The sequence below is a fragment of the Carcharhinus amblyrhynchos genome, unplaced genomic scaffold, assembly GCF_965287045.1.
Source record: "Carcharhinus amblyrhynchos unplaced genomic scaffold, sCarAmb.v2.hapA scaffold_45, whole genome shotgun sequence".
Taxonomy (NCBI): domain Eukaryota; kingdom Metazoa; phylum Chordata; class Chondrichthyes; order Carcharhiniformes; family Carcharhinidae; genus Carcharhinus; species Carcharhinus amblyrhynchos.
The window spans coordinates 734,355-760,304 of record NW_027649786.1 but is presented as its reverse complement, the minus strand read 5'-3'; the positions used below and the strand labels follow the sequence as shown (position 1 = coordinate 760,304).

The 25,950-nt window shown below is 46.6% G+C and overlaps 1 protein-coding gene across 1 annotated transcript in view; it reads left to right on the top strand.

The window, feature by feature from the left end:
- Positions 1-17,374: 17,374 nt before the first annotated feature.
- The window catches only part of LOC145337284 (zinc-binding protein A33-like), a 28,162-nt gene continuing 19,586 nt past the window's right edge, over positions 17,375-25,950 (top strand). Inside the window, exons 1-2 of the mRNA XM_080182076.1 lie at positions 17,375-17,947; positions 22,958-23,053. Coding sequence (XP_080038202.1) covers positions 17,573-17,947; positions 22,958-23,053 — 471 coding nt within the window. The 5' untranslated portion in view covers positions 17,375-17,572. The remainder of the gene's footprint in view (positions 17,948-22,957; positions 23,054-25,950) is intronic.

The following is a 25,950-nucleotide window of genomic DNA, read 5'->3' as shown; positions in this document are numbered from 1 at the left end:
CGTCAATATGCCAACATCTTCATGCACAGGCTCGAACAAGTCTTCTTCACCGCACAGGACCTTCAACCAATGCTATAAACTGGATACATCGATGACATTTTCTTCCTTTGGACTCATGATGAACAATCACTGAAATAACTATATGATGACATCAACAAGTTCCATCCCACCATCAGACTCACCATGGACTACTCTCCGGAATCAGTTACAATTTTGGACAAACGCATCTCCATCAAGGACGGTCACCTCAGCACCTCACTGTACCGCAAGTCCACAGATAACCTCACGATGCTCCACTTCTGCAGCTTCCACCCTAAACATGTTAAAGAAGCCATCCCCTATGGACAAGCCCTCTGTATACACAGGATCTGCTCAGATGAGGAAGATCGCAACAGACACTTCCAGACACTGAAAGATGCCCTCATAAGAACAGGACATGGTGCTCGACTCATCGATCGACAGTTCCAACGCACCACAGCAAAAATCCGCACCAACCTCCTCAGAAGACAAACAAGGGACACGGTGGACAGAGTGCCCTTTGACGTCCAGTACTTCCCCGGAGCAGAGAAGCCAAGACATCTGCTCCGGAGTCTTCAACATATCATTGATGAAGATGAACATCTTGCCAGGGCCATCCCCACACCCCCACTTCTTGCCTTCAAACAACTGCACAACCTCAAACAGACCATTGTTCGCAGCAAACTACTCAGCCTTCAGGAGAACAGTGACCACAATACCACACAACCCTGTCACAGCAACCTCTACAAGACTTGCTGGATCATCGACATGGATGACATCATTTCACGTGAGAACATCATCCACCAGGTACACGGCACATACTCTTGCAACTCGGCCAAAGTTGTCTACCTAATACGCTGCAGGAAAGGATGTCCCGAAGCATGGTACATTGGGGAGACCATGCAGATGCGACGACAATGAATGAATGAACACTGCTCAACAATCACCAGGCAAGATTGTTCCCTTCCTGTTGGCGAACACTTCAGCAGTCACGGGCGTTCGGCCTCTGATCTTCGGGTAAATGTTCTCCAAGGCGACCTTCGTGACACACGACAGCGCAGAGTCGCTGAGCAAAGACTGATAGCCAAGTTCTGCACACATGAGGACGGCCTCAACCGAGGTCTTGGGTTCATGTCATACTATCTGTAACCCCCCAACGACTTGCCTGAAGTTGCAACATCTCACTTACTGTCCTGTCTGGAGACAATACACATCTCTTTAACCTATGCTTAATGCTACCTTCACTCACATTGTCTGCACCTTTAAGACTTGAATAGCAGATTAGCTGCAAAGACTCGCATTCTAATCAGTATTCTGTAAACTGTGTGTTCCTTTATATGCCTGTTTCTGATCAGAACTCCCCACTCACCTGACGAAGGAACAGCGTCGTGGGGGATGCTGGGATTGAGCACCGAGACATCAATTGTGACGAGGACTGGTCCTGGTTCAACTGCTCCACGTGTGCTGAGTTTCTGTAGGAAGTCTGTAGTGTCGCGACAAAAGCTGGGGGTTCTTTGTACAATACAGGATGCCCTCGACGTAGCCGGAGAGGCTCTCGCACAGAGTCCCATTACCCAATACAATGGGACGGCCGGGAGTGTTTGCCTTGTGTATCTTTGAGAGGCAGCAGAGATCTCCAACGCAGGGAGTACGTGGGATGAGAGCACGGAGGGTGCTCTGAATGTAGCCCAATCCATCACGCAAACCAGCCTCCCAATCGTTTCTCACAAATTGTTTAATTTGATGAAACTATCCCTCTATAATATTACACTAAACAAGCTCCAGATTTAGTTATTTCCATGTTAAAGACAGCCATTAGTGATCTTAGTGTGAGACAGAGAAATCCAAATGTCACAGGTGATTGGGGTAATTTTGGTCAGTGAGTTTTATATTCTAGATTTTGATGACACAACCTGCTCATTCTTCAAGACGGTGAAGCAGAGAAACATAAAGAAACAGTTACCGTTAAAAACTTGATGTTGTCCTGTTCACTCAGCTCTTGTTCAATATTCTGAACAGTGACTGAAAGTGATGAGATTTCCTCGGTTATCTTCTCAATCCTCTCCTTCATCCCCTGACTCTTTTCCTCTTTCTGCAGTTTCAGATCTTCCAACACAATCCTCTCTTCCTCACGGGGAAGCTGGTGAAGTTTTTCAAATTCAGCTTTAATCTGTTTCTCTGTCTTTACACTTTGGTCCTTTGGAAAATATCAGTGAGATTGAGGATTTTTAAGAGGTTGTTTTGCCTGAACAGTTCTGCTCACATAAGAATATTATAGAGAAAAATCCCAATCCAGTTTATTCCCAGTCCTGATGATTTGGGGATGTGTATCTGAACATTATTTTCTAACACAGTGACATCTCGTTAATTAGAATTTGTAGTTGATAAATTACTCAGTGATAATTTATGCAGGAGAGGGAACTCTAAGAGGAGATCGAGTTGCTGATTTCCAAAGAAGAGTCATATGGATTCGCAATTCTGTTTCTCTCTCTGCAGATACTGCCAGACCTGCTGGAGTTTATCCAGTATTTTCTATTTTTATTGCTGATTCTCAGTTTGATTTAGTTGGGACTATCTTGGATTTAAAGTCCCCAAGTAGAAATATCTTCCGTATTTTACCTGAATTTTGCCCTCAGGGCAATGCCCAAGTCAGTACGGATGGGAGCAGATGTGAAACCTGCTTCAGCCTGAGATCATACTGCTAATGCGATATTACACAGGGGGGCCAATTAGGGCCAGTCCAGTATGTAACACGTCTACTGGTTGGGCTAATGCTGCATGGAGTGTGAATGCATCAAACATCTGGGTCCAATGAGGACCTGGCAGGGGATTTAAATTCTGAGAAGGCACCTCCCTGAAGGCTGCCAGGAGTTGTGGGGGACGCTGAGTGAGGTTTATTGAATAATTATAAGCAGTCTTGTGTACAGTCTTTGTCCCTCATCAGGAGTACATGGGAGGCAGGTGATCAAGTAAGGTGAACTCTCTGCTCCCCCCTTTCACCAATGAGTGCCTAATACAGATCAGTGCCAGGTGACATGTTCTGATGCCCAGGGATGGCAAGAGAAGGCCACTCCACCTGACTAAGGAGGCCTGGTTGGAGGTTGCCGTCCAGGTCAGCGGGCATGACATTGTGCAACATGTCTGGCTTTGGTGCTGCAAAAGGTTCATTGGTCTCCTGTGATCGGCAAGGAAAAGTGTAGCGATGGTGGGACCTGTGCAGAGAGGTACAGTCGGCTGGTCATTCCCCTGGGCACCCTGAATGTATGCCAACTGGCACTGAAGCCTGCCCTGCCAAGGCTGCACTGTCAGCACAATAGGCCACAATGAATTGGAGGAGGAGGTGTGCCACAGTGAAATGGCTCCCCCTGTGAGGGAGGGGAATTGTGAATGGACCTTAAGGAAGATGGAACATTCCCAGTCAGGGAAAAACAAGTCACAAAGCTGCAGAGTGTCGCTGAGCCGGTGGGGGAATCCCCAATCTGCTGGTCCTCACTCGGAGCGGAAGTGATGCTCTGGAGTTGGATTTCCACCAGCCAGCTAGTGAGACGAGGGTCTGGGATGATGGTAAGACTGCAGGCCCCCAGATGTGTGTGCCACAGATATGGGAAACATTACAGGCCCTTCTTATCAGAAAGTGAAGATGGCCTGCCCATCGCAGCTGTTCGAGCGTGACCAGTGCATCGATTCTGGTGAATGAGCTGCCTGTTGTCTCTGTGCCTCCTCTAAGGGTGTTCAACATGTGGAAAATTTCCAGATGTGGAAAATTAGTGTGTTGTTTTTCCGTTCACGTGAAGTAACATAAACATTGCTTTAATGGGCTGGATTGGTTGGATGTTTTAAATAGTGGTCAGATGGTGCACAAGTTGTGTGCTGTTGTGTGATGCTGGCATCTGGGTTGGGTTTCATTTAATGATTGTTGCGAGATAACCTCATTACAGCGTGAATGTATGCCTACTTGTGACTTGAAATAAATTTTAAAATAAAAACTTTAACTTTGAGCACAGATGCCTTGGGTGCCTCGTTGGATCACAACATCATTGGTGTTCCTGTCCCCTGAATGTTCGTCTGCCTCAACATCCTCACCCAGCACATCCCCAGGCTTTTCCTCTGATCTTTCAGTGGAGTCATCCTTGCTGTGGTCCTGTCTCATTCTCCTCAGGCTCCACTGGGCCCCCTTTGTCAGAGCTAGATTATACAGGGTGTAACCCATGCCCACTATGAGGGAGACACGCTCCGGAAGATATTGCAATGATTCCACAGATCGATCCAGGTATCGGAAGCACATCTTCAGCAGCCGGATGGACCTCTCCATCACCACTCTTATGGATGTATGACTCCTGTTATATTTCTCCTTTTTGCCTCAATTCTTGGGTGACGGAGTGAAACCATCAGCCTCCTCTTCAACGGATAGCCCTGTCACCTAGGAGCCATCCATCCAATCTTGCAGGAGCCATAAACAGCTTTGGGCCCTGGGAGTGCCAGGAGATGTATGTATCGTGTGAATTCCCTGGATAACTCTGGAGAACCTGTGTCCTGTGGTCACAGACAATCTGCACAATTATCGAGTGGTATCCCTTCCTGTTGATGAAAGCTCCCGATTCTCCTGTTGGTGCCCTGATGGAATCTATAACACCCTGCATGACAGGGATCCCAGACATCACTGTAAACCCTTGTGCTCTCTCTGCATGGCCAACCTCATCTGTCTGGTAATGGGTGAATGCCTGTCTGAAGATGGCATCAATCACAAGATTGACACAGCTGTGTGAGCGAATTGACAAACACCTCAGACCAATACTGAGCCCTGAGATGAACTGGAGGCTGAGAGTTTTCGGACAACTGTGACTTTTAAAGCACTGATACGTCCATTCCCTCCACATCCCCAATGCAGTTGGAGGCGAATTTGGGAGCGATCAGCTCGCATTTTGCTGTCACTGTGTCCCTGTAGCCTCTTGCAGCACTGGACCTCAAACATTATCAGCGGGTTAGTGCTCTGCCTGTATACTCTAACCAATGAGTAATGGTGTCTGTGGCATTCCCTCTTGTCTTGGTCTCCCTGCTGGCCCAGCACCAACTAAGCTCATGCCTCTTAATAGTCTCTGGCTGGGATCCTTACCTTGCCCCCTCTCCCTCTGTTCCTCTTCAGAGGAGATCGAACCAGGTAAATACATTCCTCCTATTAGATCAGATACAAAGGACCAATGCCTTGCAAATGAGGAATTGCTGTGCTTTAATCCTCAGGAAAATCTCCAAGGGACGATACAGTCCTGAAATGTTGAAAGGCAGGCTGGAAAAGCTGAAGAATTCCTGAGAAACTCAGGGTGAACTCTGTACTCACAGCGATGAGCAGAGAAAATGTTGCTGATCCTGGGGCCTTTTATCTCACACTTGGATGAAGGGAAATGTGAAAATTGTGACCAGCGCCCACTTGTTTTACCCATGCGAGGAGCTGAGAATCGCACTGGCTGTGTAAAATCGCAGGCATTGGCTTGTTCATGGCATTAATTGGCCCTTTAATTGTCAGCGAGCCACATCCGATTACCGTGTGCGTGATCATGCTCTATGAAGCACATTCAATGTCATTTGATGAAACTTATCCTGGGCTGAGTTGGACACGCACCCAAACCTCCGAACATAAAATTCTGCCCAATGTCTGGACTATCAAATCCTTTCTTCATTTGAAAGACCCCTATCAGGTCACCCCCTCAAACTTCTCTTTTCCAGAGAAAAGAGCCACAGCCGGTTCAATCTTTCCCATTTTAACCTTAGTTCTGGAGTCAACCTTGTGATTATTTTGCACACCATCTCCACTCTCACTTTATACCAATAATATGAGACCAGAATTCTGTACAATACAATTCTACAGCATGTACAGAATGTAGAACAAAATAAGATCAGAAGAACCCGAATGTGGTTAATGTTTTCTCGTAATCGCTTTTTTACAATCTTACGTTCCTTCTTCTTATCCTGGACTGGCTTCAATGAGGTTCATAGTTACTCCTGAACAAAAACATCAGTTAATTTGTATAATTTTCAGAAATAAACACCCAAAAAATGGAATATCATTCTATTAAAATTACAATTTTAATCAAAATTAAAATTTTGAGAGATCCCAGACTAATATAGGTCTTATTTTATTTTCTTCCTATTTAATTTGCACAGTGGGGGCAATGGGACATAATGGGAGATGTATATCATCTTGAGAGATGATGTGGACAATCCATTGTTGGATTGGGGTGGACACAGTAAGAAGTCTCACAACACCAGGTGAAAGTCCAACAAGTTTATTTGGTAGCACCAGCTTTCAGAGCGCTGCCCCTTCATCAGGTGGACTCACCTGCTGAAGGGACAGCGTTCCAAAAGCTCCTGCTACCAAATAGACCTGTTGGACTTTCACCTGGTGCTGTGCGACGTCTTACTGTGCCCATCTTGAGAAATACTCTGCACAATTTCTCGTCTTGATTTCAGAGAGGGATTTCAACCCAGGCATCCCTCCACCCATCTGGAATCTGTAGCTATTGTTGTGAGCCAACTTGTCCTGCCTGAAACCAGATATAGAGAGAGTAAGCAGGAGCATGCCAGGACATGAAAGGTGATGAGCAGATGATCTGCATGGGAAATGTAGATGTGTGCGGGGAAAGCGAGTGGGGTTCTCCCTTGAGCTGGCAGTGATTGAACCCTAGTGCCGAGCCTCCCTGTATGAGGGTAAAGGATGTCATGCTGCCCCTTCACTGCATCCAGCAGTCTGGTGAGGGAGGCTTCTGAGAACCTGGAGGCAGACGTCTTTGCAGCCATGAGTATCCATGGACCCAGAGGAAGTGGTTGGTGAATGCTGGATTGGATTTAAATGGAGCTCCCCATGAGTAATGTGCTTAGCATGAATCAGAGGCCGCCATCCATGGATGTGGTGTGACTCCACTGGAGAATTTTTTTTTTCCAAAGTGCCTTAACATATATTGGGAAAATCCACCATTTCCACGAGCGGATGGCACTCTGCCAAATTCACAGAGCATTCCATCAAATCCAGAGAATCCGTGCAGTGCAAAAGGAGACCATTTGCCCCATTAGGTTTGCACCAACTCTCCGAAAGCGAATCTTACCCAGGCCCACCCTAGTCACCTCACTATAGGAAGGACGTGACAGCACTAAGGGGGCACAGAGAAGATTCACCAGGATGCTGCCTGGGATGGAGCATTTGAGCTATAGAGATTAGATGGGCTTGGATTGTTTTCTTTAGAACAGAGAAGGTTAAGGGGGGCATGATTGTGGTGACTAAGATTCTGAGGGCTCTGGACAGAGTAGGGAACAGCTGCTCCCCTTGGTTGAGGGGGCAATTACGAGGGGGCACAAGGTAAAGGGCAGGAGATTCAGGGGGATTTGAGAAAAGTCTTTTTCACTCAAAAGATGGTGGGAATCTGGAACACACTACCTGGGAAGGTAGCGGAGGCTGGAAACATTACAACCTTTCAGAAATATTTGGATAGACACTTGGAATATCATAACAGTCATGGGTTTGGGACAAGTTCAGGAAAATGGGATTAGCAAGGCATTATTGGTAGTTATTGTTGGTGCAGGCTCGATGGGCCGAAGAGGCTTTTCTACACTGTATGATTCTATGACTCTACAATACCTGCCCTATCCCCATAATATTCACATTTACCATGGCTAATGCACAGAATTTACAGATCTTTGGACACAAAAGCGCTATTTGACATGGCCAATCCACTTATAGTGCATATCTTTGGACTGTGGAAAGAAAATGGATCACCTGGAGGAAATCCACGCAACACAGGGACAATATGCAGACTCCACACAGTCATAGGCTTGAATTCTCCAATGTTGTTCGCCGTGCCACTGTTGCCAGTAAGAATGGACAGTTTGGCACTCAGCCAAATCTCCAGTCATAGCAGCAGGACTGGAGAATCTCAGCTACAGATGAGATTGGAGAACTCTGGCCGTTCTCCCACATTCGACCCTTCGTAAACTACAAGTTATCCAAAACTCTGCTGTCCCTCTCCTCACTCACAGCCAGTCCCATTCTCCCATCACCTCTGTGCTCACTGAGCGACATTGGCTCCTGACCAAACAATACCTTGATTTTAACATTCTCATCCTTGTTTCAAATCCCTCACAATCTTCTAAAATATCTCCGCTGTTGAGAGCACAGCTGATAGTAAATGGAGGTTTATTCCAAATCCCAGAAGAGAAATTTAGAACAATTCCTCAAAATGAATTTTTGCAACTTGACATAATGTGAGGAAAGAGAATGATGTCCTGGTTTTTTGTGATGATTTTAAATGTTTATTAAACAATCAAATAAAAATCAATAAAGTCAACTAGAAGTACACTGAACTAAAACAATGGCTAAATACTGTATCATGAACTTTACCCTTTACATTGAAGACAGGAGCAGGAAGAGGCCATTTGGCCCTTCGAGCCTGCTCCACCATTCATTAAGATCATGGCTGATCATCCAACTCAATAGCCTAATCCTGCTTTCTCCCCATAACCTTTGATCCCATTCGCCCTAAGTGTTATATCCAGCCACCTTTTGAACACATTCAATGTTTTGGCATCAACTACTTCCTGTGGTAATGAATTCCACAGGCTCACCACTGTTTGGAGAAGAAATGTCTCCTCACTTCCTGAATCTCCCCTGAATCCTCAGACTGTGAACCCCTGGTTCTGCTCTCCCCCACCATTGGGAATATCCACCCTGGAGATACCCTGTTCTAGTCCTGTTAGAATTTTATAAATCTCTATGAGATTCCTCCCTCATTCATCTGAATTCCAGTGAAAACAATCCTAACCAAGTCAATCTCTCCTCATACATCAGTCCCGCCATCCCCGGAATCAGCTTGGTAAACCTTTGCTGCTCTCTCTCGAGGGCAAGAACATCCTTCCTCAGAAAAGGAGACCAAAGCTGCACACGATACTCTAGGCGTAGCCTCACCAAGGCCCTGTATAATTGCAACAACACATCCCTGCTCCTGTACTCGAAACCTCTCACAATGAAGACCAACATACCATTTGCCTTCTTTACTGCTTGCTGCCCCTGCATGCTTGCCTTCAGCGACTGGTGCACAAGGACACCCAGGACCTGCTGCACACTCCCCTCTCCCAATTTACAGCCATTCAGATAGTAATCCGCATTCTTGTTTTTGCTTCCGAAGTGAACAACCTCACACTTATCCAAATTATATTGCATCTGCCATTGATTAGCCCACTCACCCAACTTATTCAGGTCATTCTGAAGGATCTCCACATTCTCGTCACAGTTCACCCTCCCATCCAACTTGGTATCATCTGCAAAATTTGAGATGTTACATTTTGTTCCTTCAGCCAAATCATTAATATATATTGTGAATAGCTGAGGTCCCAGCACCAATCCCTGTGGCACCCCATTAGTTACTGCCTGTCAATTTGAAAAGCACACATTAATTCCTACACTTTGTTTCCTCTCTGCTAACCGGGTTTCTATCCAGCTCACTACACTTCCCCCAGTCCCATGTGCTTTAATCTTGCATGATAATCTCTTATGCAGGACTTTGTCAAACCATTTCTGAAAGTCCAAATATACTACATCGACTGGCTCCCTCTTGTCAACTCTACTGGTTACATCTTCAAAGAATTCCAACAGATTTGTCAAGCATGATTTTCCCTCCATAAATCCATGCTGACTCTGTGATCACAGCTGTTGCCATTGCTTTCTAAATACTCTGCTATAAAGTCCTTGATAATGGATTTGAGAGTTTTCCCCACTAACAATGTCAAGCTTATTGGTCTAAAAGTCCCTGTTTCCTCTCTGCCTCCCTTTTTGAATATTGGAGTGACATTAGCTACCCTCCAATCTGCAGGGACTGTTCCAGAGTCTATATAATCCTGGAAGATAACCACCAATGCATCCACTATTTCTAGAGCCACTTCCTTAAAACACTGGGATGTAGATTATTAGGCCCTGGGGATTTATCCGCCTTCAATCCCATCAATTTTCCCAGCGCCATTTCTCTATTAATATTGATCTCCCTCAGTTCTTCAATTTCACTAAATCTTGCATTCTCCAACATTTCTGATATCTGATTTGTATCCTTTGTGAGGACAGAATGAAAGTTTGTATTCGGCCATTTCTTTGTCCCCTATTATACATTCCCCGATTATACATTTCACTATCTTCAGAGCTATTTCTCCCCAAACCTCCACAGCATGTTATAGAGATTTAAAACTATAAAATAATTCAGCAATAGTTACTCCACCAGGCTGTTATATCGACTTTTGGTTGCTTCTGAAATAGAACAAAACAACCAGTTTTTCAAGGCAGGCTTTCATTACAGACAAGAGCTAAGACAGCTATTCCTGCTGTTGGCTGAGTTCTCAAAACAGCTACACTTGCATAGGTTAGAAGTTTCTGAGAAACAGGGGTCAAATTTACCAGCTCATCATGCCGGTCAATCAGCATGGCAAGCTGGTAATAGAATCATAGAGTCATTGAGGTTTATAGCATGGAAACAGGCCCTTCAGCCCAACCTGTCCATGCCATCCTTTTTTTAAACCCCGAAGCTACTCCCAATTGCCCGTATCCCTCTATACCCATCTTACCCACGTAACTGTCTAAATGCTTTTTAAAAGACAAAACTGTATCTGTCTCTACTACTATCTCTGACAGCTTGTTCCAGACACTCACCACCCTTGTGTGAAAAAATTGCTCCTCTGGACACTTTTGTATCTCTGCCCTCTCACCTTAAGCCTATGCCCGCTAATTTTAGACTCCCCTATCTTAGGGAAAAGATATTGACTATCCAGCTGATCTGTGCCCCTCATTATTTTATAGACCTCTATAAGATCACCTCTAAGCCTCCTACGCTCCAGAGAAAAAAATCCCAATCTATCCAGCCTCTCCTTATAACTCAAACCATCAAATCCTGGTAGCATCCTAGTAAATCTTTTCTGCACTCTTCTAGTTTAATAATATCCTTTCCATAATAGGGTGACCAGAACTTACACAGTATGCCAAGTGTGGCCTTACCAATGTCTTGTACAACTTCAACAAGACGTCCCAACTCCTGTATTCAGTATTCTGACCAATGAAACTAAGCATGCTGAATGCCTTCCTCAGCACTCTGTCCACCTGTGACTCCACTTTCAAGGAGCTACAAACATGTACTCCTAGAACTCTGTAATTCTCCCCAACGCCCTATCATTAATTGAATAAGTCCTGCCCTGGTTCGATCTACCAAAATGCATCACCTCGCATTTATCTAAATTAAACTCCATCTGCCATTCCTCAGCCCATTGGCCCAATTGATCAAGATCTCTTGTAATCTGAGATAACTTCCTTCACTGTCCACTATGCCACCAATCTTGGTGTCATCTGGAAACCTGCTAACCATGTCTCCTATATTCTTATCCAAATCATTAATATAACGACAAATAACAGTGGCCACTGTCCTGATCCTTGAGGCACACTGCTAAGATATAGTTAGATCATGATAGAGGTGAAAAAATGGGTTTGCACTCTGATTTTAATAACAGTGAACCCGGGACACAATCATCTGGGCTCACTTGTCTTCAAAGACTTGCAGTAGATGAGGGACAAGATGTGATGGCCTCATCAGAATCATTGGAAGCCATTGAGGTCCCCAGATTGTCAGGGCAGGGGGGGCAGTGCCTTTGACGAAGCTTTTGACCATCTGTCCTAATATCTCCTTATGTGATTTGGTGTCTAATTTTACTTTATATCTCAGGAAGGGCCCCAGGATGTTTTATTATATTAACAGTGTAACACAAGTTGTTGTTGATCAACTTCTATTAATGTCGTCTTTAGACTAAACTGAAGCTGTTTCACCCTCTGTTTCTGGTTTCTGAAGCAGCAATACCAATGACAGTTCATCTAAAGACTGCGTGATTAAATAATAAATATTGAGAGACACTCGAACCCAAATCTATGACTGTTCCCTGTTGAGGATTCTGTTATCTGTTTCTGTGTTTTATTTTACACAGGATCTCCTGACAAACTCTTCAGCAGCTTCTTCCACTGGCAGCATCTCGTGGTTTTGATGATTTTTTTGAAATCTGACAATGACACAGATGGGCTGATTGTCAGTTTTAATAATCTCAGTTTCGCTTTGTGACGGTTTCATTCCAGCTGCATTTTATCACCTTTATCACTTTTTACAAATGTTTCAACAATGTTAGCGAGCATGCAGTCGGGTCTCAGATCTCTGGAGGAAACCTGCTTTCTACAGATGGGACAAAAGGTTGTGTTAGCTTTCTCCCAGTACTGGGTTATACACGATCGACAGAAGCTGCGATCACAGTCCATTAAAACAGAATCTTGATACAGATCGTGGCAAACAACACAGGAAAGTTCAGTTTCCATCTCGACAGACTGATCACCTTGTTCTGTGCTCTGAGTAAAATGGTGATCAATGTTGATCCTGACCCTCCCAATCATGGCTTCCTTTCCAAACCCCTCCACTCTGAGCGAGGTCTAAGTGGAAGATGGGCAATAGGGAGTAAATGGGTGAAAGGAAAACAAGCTGGAGAGTCAGGCAGGGAAGCAGCGACTGGGACAGAATCTCAGGGAACGGAACAGGCTGCTCCAAAATGGCACCAATCAGGTCACCCAGGCTCCGTCACCCCGGCCCATAAACCACGGGAAAATGAAAGATTCAAAGGGCATTTTCACACCCAAGTTGAAGCATGGATTTTAACCCCTTAAAGATATTTAGGGGGACGATAGTAAAACCCTATCAAAATGATTTTCCCCTTCTTATTTCTCAGTTCTACCCATATAGACTCAATGGGTGAACCCTCGGATATATTCCCTCTCTGTGATAATTTCCCTTATCAAGCATGCAACTCCCCCTCCTCTGTTCTATCTTTCCTATAGCATCTGTACCCTGGAACATTGAGCTGCCAGTCCTATCCCTCCCTTAGCCATGTTTCAGTAATAGCTATGATATCTGTCCCATGTACCCATCCATGCCCTGAGTACATCTGCCTATGATGTGGATGTGCCGGTGTTGGACTGGGGTAAACACAGTAAAAAGTCTGACAACACCAGGTTTAAGTCCAACTGGTTTATTTGAGAGTTCTCCATTCACCTGAAGAAGAGGGAAACCCCTCGAAAGCTAGTGAGTTTACTATCAAATAAACCGGTTGGACTTAAACCTGGTGTTGTCAGACTTTTTACGACATCTGCCGAGCCAGTCAGGCCTCTTGCAGATTCAATCTGGACTTCCCCTGCTCTCTGTCTTGCTTTTGCCTGATCTGTCTGGTACTAGGATTACTGACACTGCCTTGGCTGTTTAATGTGCTCTCTTTAACTTCTGTGCTGCCCTGAACCTTCAGTCTCCCGACTGCTTTGGGTCCCACACTCTTGCCAAACTAGTTTAAACCCTCTGGATTGACTCTCTGTTAAACTAGTTTGACAAGTGGGGCAGGAGAGGGAAGGGCTCTACACATTGGACACTGAGTGGGGGAGGGGGGCATAGTGGTCACTGGGTGGGGGAGGGGAAGGCCCCACACACTGGGTCATTGGGTGGGGGAGGGGAAGGCCCCACACACTGGGTCACGGGGTGGGGGAGGGGATGGCCCCACACACTGGGTCACTGGGAGGGGAGGCGGGGAAGGCCCCACACACGGGGTCACTGGGTGGGGGAGGGGATGGCCCCACACACTGGGTCACTGGGAGGGGAGGCGGGGAAGGCCCCACACACTGGGTCACTGGGTGGGGGAGGGGAAGGCCCCACACACTGGGTGGGGGAGGGGAAGGCCCCACACACTGGGTCACTGGGTGGGGGAGGGGAAGGCCCCACACACTGGGTCACTGGGTGGGGGAGGGGAAGGTGCCACACACTGGGTCACTGGGTGGGGGAGGGGAAGGTGCCACACACTGGGTCACTGGGTGGGGAGGCGGGGAAGGCCCCACACACTGGGTCACTGGGAGGGGAGGCGGGGAAGGCCCCACACACTAGGTGATGAAGGAGGGGGGCGGGCGTAGTTATTGATGGAAAATCACTGTGTCAACCCAGAGGAGGGGGGGATCCTCAGTGGAGGAAGCGGGGATTTAGAGTCCATTGCCAATGAGGTGGTAAATACCCTCGAGTCTCCCATTGAGTCGCCCCTCATCCTCTCGGGGAATTCTGGGAGTTCCTAGCTGACAGCTTGGGTCACTGTGATAATGGCAGATGGCCCTTGCCTGATGGTCGGAGCTGACACTGCTTGTCAAGTCCGTCCACTTTGATAGAAAGACCACGGGGAGATGAGCAAGGACATGAATTGAATTGAGCTGCACAGGCTGGATATGTTCCTCATCGGGCTGCTGAGGGATAGAGGATCACAAGTGACTCCAGTCCCTCCCCACAGTCAGGTATTGCTGGTGATTGCATTAAACTTGTGTCATGAAGCCAACCATAGCCATGGCACGAATCAATTCCAGCTTCCAGACTACCTGGATCCACTACAGTTTGCCTACTGCTGCAACAGGCCCACAGCAGACACCATTTCCCTGGCCCTGCACTCAACCCTGGAACACCTAGATAACAAGGACACCTATGTCAGACTCCTATTTATCGACTACAGTTCAGCCTTCAACACTGATTCCCATGAAACTCATCTCCAAACTCCATGGCCTGGGCCTCGGCACCTCCCTCTGCGACTGGATCCTGAACTTCCGAACTCACAGACCACAATCAGTAAGGACAGGCAATATCACTTCCTCCATGATTATCCTTAACACCAGTGCCCCACAAGGATGTGTTCTCAGCCCCCGACTATACTCCTTATACACCTATGACTATGCGGCCAAATTCCCCTCCAATTCAATTATCAAGTTTGCTGACAGCACCACCGTAGTGGGTTGGATCTCAAACAATGACGTGACAGAGTACAGGAACTAGAGAATCTAGTGAACTGGTGTGGCAACAATAATCTCTCCCTCAAAGTCAACAAAATGAAGGAGATTGTCATCGACTTCAGGAAGCGTAAAGGAAAACATGCCCCTGTCTACATCAACAGGGATGAAGTAGAAAGGATCGAGAGCTTCAAGTTTTTCGGTGTCCAGATCACCAACAACCTGTCCTGGTCTCCCCATAGTAAGAAGTCTGACAACACCAGGTTTAAGTCCAACCAATTTATTTGATAGTCCCTCTATCAGATTTAAGGTTGGACTTAAATCTGGTGTTGTCAGACTTCTTACTGTGTTTACCCCAGTCCAATGTCAGCATCTCCACATCTGGTCTCCCCATGCCAAAACTATAGCTAAGAAAGCTCACCCACACCTCTACTTTCTCAGAAGATCAAGGAAATTTGGCGTGTCAGCTACGACTCTCACCAACTTTTACAGATACACCATAGAAAGCATTCTTTCTGGTTGTATCACAGCTTGGTATGGCTCCTGCTGTGCCCACGATCGCAAGGATCTACACAAGATCGTGAATGTAGCCCAATCTGTCACGCAAACCAGCCTCCCATCCGTTGACTGTGTCTACACTTCCCACTGCCTTGGCAAAGCAGCCAGCATAACTCAGGACTCCACGCACCGTGGACATTCTCTCTTCCACCTTCTTCCGTCAGGGAAAAGATACAAAAGTCTGAGGTCACGTCCCAACCGACTCAAGAACAGCTTCTTCCTTTCCGACTTTTGAATGGACCTACCTCACATTAAGTTGATCTTTCTCTACATCCTGGCTGCGACTGTAACACTACATTCTGCACTCTCTCATTTCCTTCTCTATCAACAGTATGCTTTGTCTGTATAGCGCACAAGAAACAACACTTTTCACTGTATGCTAACACAGGTGACAATAATAAATCAAATCAAATTAAATCAAAAAGTTGAATGGGGAGGCCTGGGGAACATTAATTAATTGGACAGTAGAGCACTGAGTGAGAATTACAATTTCTGATCAGATTAGGGTCAGTTTAGTGATTTGGATCCACTCTGCAAACCACTGGGGCCTTTAGGCCTGATTTTCATTCCTGAGGTGGGCAGCCCAAGTCACAAAATGTTCAAACTCTGTTCTCCCATTTTGGAATAAAGAGCCCTGAACAGTGTGATTTTCTCTCTGGGGCAGGTGTCTGAGTAATATCTTTAAGGGGTTAAAAACCATGCACTAACAGGGTATGAAAATGCCCTTTGAGTCTTTCATTTTCCCGTGGTTTATGGGCCGGGGTGACGGAGCCTGGGTGACCTGATTGGTGCCATTTTGGAGCAGCCTGTTCCGTTCCCTGAGATTCTGTCCCAGTCGCTGCTTCCCTGCCTGACTCTCCAGCTTGTTTTCCTTTCACCCATTTACTCCCTATTGCCCATCTTCCACTTAGCCCTCGCTCAGAGTGGAGGGGTTTGGAAAGGAAGCCACGATTGGGAGGGTCAGGATAGGGAAGCAGTGAGTGCAAGGATTGTGAGAGGGCGAGAGTCAGCAAATGAGAGAGTCAGTGAGTGAGAGAGAGCGAGTGAGGGAGTAAGGGAGAGTCACTGAGAGAGAGAGTCAGCGAGTGAGGGAGATTCAGAGAGTGAGGGAGAGTCAGTGAGGGAGAAAGGGAGAGTCAGCGAGAAAGAGAGTGAGCGAGGGAGATTCAGAGTAAGGGAGAGTCAGTGAGTGAACGAGAGTCAGCCTGTGTGAGGGAGTGAGGGAGAGTCAGTGAGTGGGAGAGAGCGAGTGAGGGAGAGTCAGTGAGTGAGGGAGAGTCAGCATGTGTGAGGGAGTGAGGGGGGTGAGCGAGTGACGGGGGCCAGCAAGTGAGAGAGTCAGTGAGTGAGGGGGTCAGCGGGTGAGGGGGGTCAGCGGGTGAGGGGGGTCAGCGAGTGAGGGGGGTCAGCGAGTGTGGGGGGTCAGCGAGTGTGGGGGGTCAGCGAGTGAGGGAGGGTCAGTGAGTGAGGGAGAGTCAGTGAGTGAGGGAAAGTCAGTGAGTGAGAGAGAGTCAGCCTGTGTGAGGGAGTGAGGGGGGTCAGCGAGTGAGGGGGTCAGCGAGTGAGAGAGTCAGTGAGTGAGGGGGGTCAGCAGTGAGGGGGGTCAGCGGGTGAGGGAGGTCAGCGAGTGAGGGGGGTCAGCGGGTGAGGGGGGTCAGCAGGTGAGGGGGGTCAGCGGGTGAGGGGGGTCAGCGGGTGAGGGGGGTCAGCGGGTGAGGGGGGTCAGCGGTTGAGGGGGGTCAGCGAGTGAGGGAGGGTCAGCGAGTGAGGGAGAGTCAGTGAGTGAAGGGGGTCAGCGAGTGACGGGGGTCAGCGAGAGAGAGAGTCAGCCTGTGTCATCAAGTAGAAATAGAGTTTGAATTTTTTGGCTCGATGTTGTAGGCTGACTTTTACATGAGATCGACAATTATGGTAATAAAAATCTACATTTTTACAAGAGCCGGCCTGTCAGGGTGGCAGATTCCCGAACAAAATTTGTGACTAACTTGGGTTTATCTGATTTCTGTTACGTATTTTCCTCACCCTTTTCTGGGTGTGGTTTATAATAATATTACTGTTGAAATCAGGAAGTGAAAGTGAAAGTATTTCACTGAACATTGATCACCATTTTACTCAGAGCAGAGACAAGGTGATCAGTCTGTCGAGATGGAAGATGAACTTTCCTGTGCTGTTTGCCACGATCTGTATAAAGATCCTGTTTTAATGGACTGTGATCACAGCTTCTGTCGATCCTGTATAACCCAGTACTGGGAGAAAGCTGTCACTGCATCCTGCCCCATCTGTAGAAAAGAGACTTCCTCCAGGGATCTAAGACCTAACCGCACTCTCTCCAACATGGTGGAACTGTTTGTAAAAAGTGACAAAGGTGATAAAATTCAGCCAGAATGCAGCCATCACCAGGAGAAGCTGAAAGTTTTCTGTAAAACTGACAATCAGCCCATCTGTGTCATTTGTCAGATTTCAAAAAATCATCAAAACCACGAGATGCTGCCAGTGGGAGAAGCTGCTGAAGAGTTTAAGGTGAGGAGATCCTGTGTAAAATAAAACACAGAAACAGATAACAGAATCCTCAACAGGGAACAATCATAGATTTGGGTTTGAGTATCTCTCAATATTTATTATTAAATTCTTCAGGATGCAAGTTGACAATAGAATTCAAAGTTACAGGCAAGAAATGAGAGAGAACCATGATGGTTGTTTTCAGCGAGCTGCCAGTTGCAATCTTATGGCACTTAGTGCAAAAAAAGAGCCAGAATGCAGTTCTTGCCAGTAGGGGGGAGGAGATGGAGCCTGAGCTCGCTGCGAAACAGTAAAAAGTCTGACAACACCAGGTTTTAGTCCAACCTATTTATTTGATAATATACTCGCAAGCTTTCGGGTTAGCCCCTTCGTCAGGTGAATGGAGAGTTCTGGCCTCAGACAGAGCATATAAAGCACAGACAGTTTAGAGATTACTGATTAGAATGCGAATCCTTACACCTAACCTGCTGTTCAAGACCTGAAGTGGCTGATAATGTGAGTGGAAGGAGCACTGATCACAGTTTAAAGAGATGTGTATTGTCTCCAGACAGTACAGTAAGTGAGGTTTTGCAAACCCAGGCAAGTCACGGGGGTTACAGATAGTGCGACATGAACCCAAGATCCCTGTTGAGACCGTCCTCATGTGTGCGGAACTTGGCTATCAGTCTCTGTTCAGCGACTCTGCGCTGTCGTGTGTCGTGAAGGCCGCCTTGGAGAATGCTTACCCGAAGGTCAGAGGCTGAATGCCCGTGACCACTGAAGTGTTCGCCAACAGGAAGGGAACAGTCTTGCCTGGTGACTGTCGAGCGATGTTCATTCATCCGTTGTCGTAGCGTCTGCATGGTCTCCCCAATGTACCATGCTTCGGGACATCCTTTCTTGCAACGTATCAGGTAGACAATGTTGGCCGAGTTGCAAGAGTATTTACCATGTACCTGGTGGACGGTATTCTCACGTGTGATGATGGTATCCATGTCGATGATCCGGCATGTCTTGCAGAGGTTGCTGTGGCAGGGTTGTGTGGTATTGTGGTCACTGTTCTGAAGGCTGGGTAGTTTGCTGCAAACAATGGTCTGTTTGAGGTTGTGTGGTTGTCTGAAAGCAAGAAGTGGGGGTGTGGGGATAGCCCTGGCGAGATGTTCGTCTTCATCAATGATATGTTGAAGACTCCAGAGAAGATGTCGTAGCTTCTCCGCTCCGGGGAAGTACTGGACGACGAAGGGTACTCTGTCCACTGTGTCCTGTGTTTGCCTTCTGAGGAGATCGGTGCGGTTTTTCGCTGTGGCGCATCGGAACTGCCGATCTATGAGTCGAGCACCATATCCTGTTCTTATGAGGGCATCTTTCAGGGTCTGGAGGTGTCTGTCACGATCCTCCTCATCTGAGCAAATCCTGTGTATACGGAGGGCTTGTCCATAGGGAATGGCTTCTTTAACATGTTTAGGGTGGAAACTGGAGAAGTGGAGCATTGTGAGATTGTCTGTGGGCTTGCGGTACAGTGAGGTGCTGAGGTGACCGTCCTTAATGGAGATGCGTGTGTCCAAGAATGCAACTGATTCTGGGGAATTCTTGGACACACGCATCTCCATTAAGGACGGTCACCTCAGCACCTCACTGTACCGCAAGCCCACAGACAATCTCACAATGCTCCACTTCTCCAGTTTCCACCCTAAACATGTTAAAGAAGCCATTCCCTATGGACAAGCCCTCCGTATACACAGGATTTGCTCAGATGAGGAGGATCGTGACAGACACCTCCAGACCCTGAAAGATGCCCTCATAAGAACAGGATATGGTGCTCGACTCATAGATCGGCAGTTCCGATGCGCCACAGCGAAAAACCGCACCGATCTCCTCAGAAGGCAAACACAGGACACAGTGGACAGAGTACCCTTCGTCGTCCAGTACTTCCCCGGAGCGGAGAAGCTACGACATCTTCTCCGGAGTCTTCAACATATCATTGATGAAGACGAACATCTCGCCAGGGCTATCCCCACACCCCCACTTCTTGCTTTCAGACAACCACACAACCTCAAACAGACCATTGTTTGCAGCAAACTACCCAGCCTTCAGGAGAACAGTGACCACAATACCACACAACCCTGCCACAGCAACCTCTGCAAGACATGCCGGATCATCGACATGGATACCATCATCACACGTGAGAATACCGTCCACCAGGTACATGGTAAATACTCTTGCAACTCGGCCAACATTGTCTACCTGATACGTTGCAAGAAAGGATGTCCCGAAGCATGGTACATTGGGGAGACCATGCAGACGCTACGACAACGGATGAATGAACATCGCTCGACAGTCACCAGGCAAGACTGTTCCCTTCCTGTTGGCGAACACTTCAGTGGTCACGGGCATTCAGCCTCTGACCTTCGGGTAAGCATTCTCCAAGGCGGCCTTCACGACACACGACAGCGCAGAGTCGCTGAACAGAGACTGATAGCCAAGTTCCGCACACATGAGGACAGTCTCAACAGGGATCTTGGGTTCATGTCGCACTATCTGTAACTCCCGTGACTTGCCTGGGTTTGCAAAACCTCACTTACTGTACTGTCTGGAGACAATACACATCTCTTTAAACTGTGATCAGTGCTCCTTCCACTCACATTATCAGCCACTTCAGGTCTTGAACAGCAGGTTAGGTGTAAGGATTCGCATTCTAATCAGTAATCTCTAAACTGTCTGTGCTTTATATGCTCTGTCTGAGGCCAGAACTCTCCATTCACCTGACGAAGGGGCTAACCCGAAAGCTTGCGAGTATATTATCAAATAAATAGGTTGGACTAAAACCTGGTGTTGTCAGACTTTTTACTGTGTTTACACCAGTCCAACGCCGGCATACCCACATCATGACTCGCTGGGAAAGCCAGCTGCAGAGATCTTGGCGTGCCGTTATACAAGGTCCCCGATCTCCCAGTGCAGTGGGAAATCTCCTACCTCCCAAATTGGGGTGGCACTTCGGCACACAGTGGTTACACTGCTGACTCGCACTGCCAGGAATCAGGGTCAATTCTTGAAGGACTGTGTGGAGTTTGCGCATTCTCTCCATGTCTGTGTGGGTTTTCTCCGACGCTTCGGTTCCCTCCCACACTCCAAAGGTGTGCAGGTTAGGTTGGTTGGCCATGCTAAATTGCCACTTAGTGTCCCCAAGATCTATATGTTAGGGGGATTAGCGGGGTTAATACGTGAGGTTACAGGGATAGAGGCTGGGGAAGATGCTCTGTCAGAGTGTCGGTGCAGGCTGATGGGTCAAATGGCTTCCCTCTGCATCGTAGGGAGTTTATGATTCTATGTGATAAGGGGATCTTACGACAGATGGTCAAAACTTTGGTCACAGAGGTAGTTTCTCTGGAATGTCTCCGAAGAAGAAAGACAGAGTTTTCAGGAGGAAATTGCAGAGTTTGAGGCCTAGTCAAGTGAGGGCACTACTGTCAATAATAGAGCAGATTCAGAGATATTCAAAAGGCAAGAAATATACAAGCTGCTAGAGAAAAATAATGATCACATGAAAATAGCAGGTACATCCAGTAAATTGGAATATTTTTGACTGGTTATATGTTTTAAAAAACTATTGGACTGCTTAAAGTCAGGGGCAGTTTGGATAGGTTAGTGCAGCTAGTGCTCGTACTTTTGATGAGACTAGCAACAGGTCAAACAGATGCTTTCCGAGGGCAAGCTGGTAACAATGTGAAATAGAACATAAAGGGTCTGAAGATGTATTAGCATTTCAAAGGAGGAAACTTTGCATTTACATTCTAAAATGGAAACTCACGAAACGAAGGTAATTAAGTTTCACTTCTGAAGAATGGTGGCACAGTGGTTAGCACTGATGCTTCACAGCACCAGGGACACTGGTTCAATTCCTGGCTTGGGTCATTGTCTGTGTGGAGTTTACATGTTCTCCCTGGGTGGGCTTCCTCCAGGGGATCTGGTTTCCTCCCACAGTCTGAAAGACATGCTGGTTAGGAGCATTGGCCTGAACAGGCACCAAAGTGTGGCGACTAGGGGAATTTTACAGTAACTTCATTGCAGTGTTAATGTAAACCAACTTGTGACTAACAAATAAACTTTAAGAGGCTAGTTCAGATACGGGAAGATCGAAAAGGAAAAAAACTATATCAGAAGTATCCAACTTGTCCAACTGTAGCTGTTTTAAGAACTCAGCCAACAGCAAGCTGCATCCACGAAGAAAGCCTGCCTTGTAAAACCAGTTGATTTGCTCTATTTCAGAAGCAACCCAAAATAGATAAAACTGCCTGGTATGGGAACTATTGTTGAATGTGTCACACTTTTTGAGATATGACCAACTCACTAAGTTAACATTTTATTACAAAAAACAGAACTTCTGTGGTAATCACTTATTGACTTTATGATGTCGACATCAGAGTTGTTTATTAGTAAGAGGCAGAAACAGAAAGGCAATGGGCTGAACAGTTGAATGAACACATTAACAGTAGAGATAATTTCTGAATACTACATAAGAACATAAGAAATAGGAGCAGGAGTAGGCCATCTAGCCCCTCGAGCCTGCCCCGCCATTCAATAAGGTCATGGCTGATCTGAAGTGGATCAGTTCCACTTACCCGCCTGCTCCCCATAATCCTTAATTCCCTTATCGATCAGAAATCTATCTACCTGTGACTTAATACTATTTTAAATTAGTTTCAGTTTAAATCAGAATACTATTTTAAATCAGTTTAAGACATAAAAATCAAAACATGGTTGAACTTCATACCTTGAGCAACATATTATTCTTTGATATTCCTAATTTCAATGTTTAGAAAGTCAGGTGGTGCCTAAATCTGGTGACTGATCCCAAACACCAGTTTTACACAGACAGCAAACTGAAAGTTTACATCAAACTGCTGCACGTGAAGAAACTGAAGCCTCATAAAAACCTGAGAGCTCAGAGAATTTTAATTTTAACCAAGTGTTATTTAATTTTTGGGTGTGTATTTCTGAAAATTGTACAAATTAACTGATGTTTTTGTTTAGGAAGAACTGCGAAACTCACTGAAGCCAGTCCAGGACAAGAAGGAGGAATGCTGCGCTGTAAAAAGTGATTACAAGAAAACATTAACCCACATTCAGGTATTTCTGATTTTATTTTACTTTCCATTCTATACACTTACAGAATTACAAGATGCAGGATTCTGTGTTCATATTATAGATATAAAGAGAGAGTGGAGATGGTGTATAAAATATTCACAAGGTTGATCCTGGAACTATGTGGGTGGCACGGTGACACAGAGGTTAGCACTGCTGTCTCAGAGCACTAGGGACCTGGATTCGATTCGTGGTTTGGGTCACTGACTGTGCAGAGTCTGCACGTTCTCCCCGTGTCATAGAGTCATAGATTCATAGAGATTTACAGCGTGGAAACAGGCCCTTCGGCCCAACTTGTCCATGCCGCCCTTTTTTTTTAAAACCCCTCAGCTAATCCCAATTGTCCGCATTTGGCCCGTATCCCTCTGTATCCATCGTACCCTTGTAATTATCTAAATGTTTTTTAAAAGATAAAATTGTATCCGCCTCTACTACTACCTCTGGCAGCTTCTTCCAGACACTCACCACCCTCTTTGTGAAAAAATTGCCCCTCTAAACACTTTGGTACCTCTCCCCTCTCACCCTAAACCTATGCCCTCTAGTTTTAGACTCCCCTACCTTTGGGAAAAGATATTGACTATCTAGCTGGTCTGCGCCCCTCATTATTTTATAGACCTCTATAAGGTCACCCCTCAGCCTCCTACGCTCCAGAGAAAAATGTCCCACTCTATCCAGCCTCTCCTTATAACGCAAACCATCAAGTCCCGGTAGCATCCTAGTAAATCTTTTCTGCACTCTTTCTAGTTTAATAATATCCTTTCTGCATGGGTTTCCTCTGGGTGCTCCCATTTCCTCCACAGTTCGAAAGATGTGCTGACTAGATGTACCCTCAGTGTACCCGAAAAGGCGCCGGAGTGTGGCAACTAGGGGATTTTCAGAGTAACTGCATTGCAATGTTAATGTAAGCTGACTTGTGACACTAACAAATAAACTTTAAAATTTAAAAGAGTTTAAATTGGAAAGATTGAACTGGCTGTGGCTCTTTTCTCTGAAAAAGATTATGGGGAATGGCGGGGGGGAGAGGGGGACCTGATAAGGGTCTTTCAAATGAAGAAAGGATTGATAGTCTGGAAGTGGGCCAGAATTTTATGCTTGGATGTGTATCTGACCTGGTCGAGAATAAAATTTCATGAAACAACATTGAGTACGATTTCCCGACATCACCACGCACGTGTAAAAATCGTATGCGGCCCACAGAGCAGCAACACTTTCTCTCATTCTGAGCTCATTGTTGTGTGAGTACAGAGTTGTTCCTGAGTTTCTCAGTAATTCTTTAGCTTTTATTAGCGTGCCCTTTCAGCATTTCGGGACTGCATCATCACAAGAAAATTTCCGTGAGGATTGGAGCAAGTGATCCCTCTGTATCTGCTCTAATGGGGAGAATGTATTCAGCTGGTGTGATCTCCTCTGAAGAGGAACAGAGGAACAGGAGGGAGAGGAGGCAAGGCGAGTGCAGGCAGGATCCCAGCCAGAGACCGTTGAGAGGCACAGGCTGAGTTGGTGGTGGGGCTCAGCAGGGAGACCAAGGCGGGTGGGGATGCCACAGACACCATTACTCATTGGTTAGAGTATACAAGCAGAGCACCAACCTGTAATAATGTCTGAGGTCCATGACATTGGAGGTTACGCCTCTCCAGGGATAGGGACTTATGCATCCTCGAGAGTGGTGGTGCAGAGGTCCAGTGGATTGCTCAAGATGCGCTTTTGATACTTTGACTGATCCAAAGGATTGCAAACACTATACAGTTACAAGCCCATGCAGCATCTGGCGACTGTTCAAAACACCTCAGCCCATTACAGTAAAGAAAACGCTTACATTAGCTTAGATTAACAGGAAAAGAACGTATACATTTGCCATCCCTAACACAAGCTTCAAAATGACAAATAATGTCACCCATAACACGTCCCTATTGTGCTGAAGGTGCCTTAGATTGACGCCTCTGGGTGCTGTGTCTTAGTGCACCCCTCACCATGACTTTCCCCTTCTCCCCTATCTGGCAGTGACATTGGAGGCAGCCTGCTGACTTTGCTGTCCAGGTGGCCGTTGGTGGTAGTCCTCTGACTGGTGGAGCCTGAGTTGTCTCCGGCTGGGAGGGAGAATCCAGCCCCATGGCTGGCCATTCCGCAGGAACTGTGGCTTCATCACGGCAAAGAGTGGAGAAGCTGCTGCCCTCGTTCGGAATGCCCTGTGAGAACATAAGAACATAAGAACATAAGGAATAGGAGCAGGAGTAGGCCATCTAGCCCTTCGAGCCTGCCCCGCCATTCAATAAGATCATGGCTGATCTGTCGTGGCTCAGTTCCACTTTCCCGCCCTCTCCCCATAACCCTCAATCCCTTCTCTTATCAAAAACCCATCAACCCGCTTCTTAAAAATATTTAGCGAGGCAGCCTCCACCACTTCAACGGGCAGAGAATTCCAGAGATTCACCACCCTTTGAGTGAAGAAGTTCCTCCTCAACTCCGTTCTAAACCGCCTCCCCTTTATCTTGAGGCTGTGCCCCCTAGTCCTACTGTCTTTTTTGAGCGGGAAGAGTCTCTCCACCTCTATCCTATCCATCCCATTCATCATCTTATACGTCTCAATGAGATCTCCCCTCATTCTTCTAAACTCTAACGAGTACAAGCCTAGTTTATTCAGCCTCTCCTCATAGCTCAATCCCCTCAACTCCGGTATCAGCCTAGTAAACCTCCTCTGCACTCCCTCCAGGGCCAAAATATCAAAGAACAAAATCAGCCCGGGAAACGGGCCCTTCGGCCCAACGAGCCCGCGCCGCCATCTCAACACCACCAGTCCCCCTCTCCACCTACGACCCCTGTCTATTGTTTTATGGCCATCCAGATTGAGGGAAACTGATTTAGGGACAATTTATTCCTGCCAA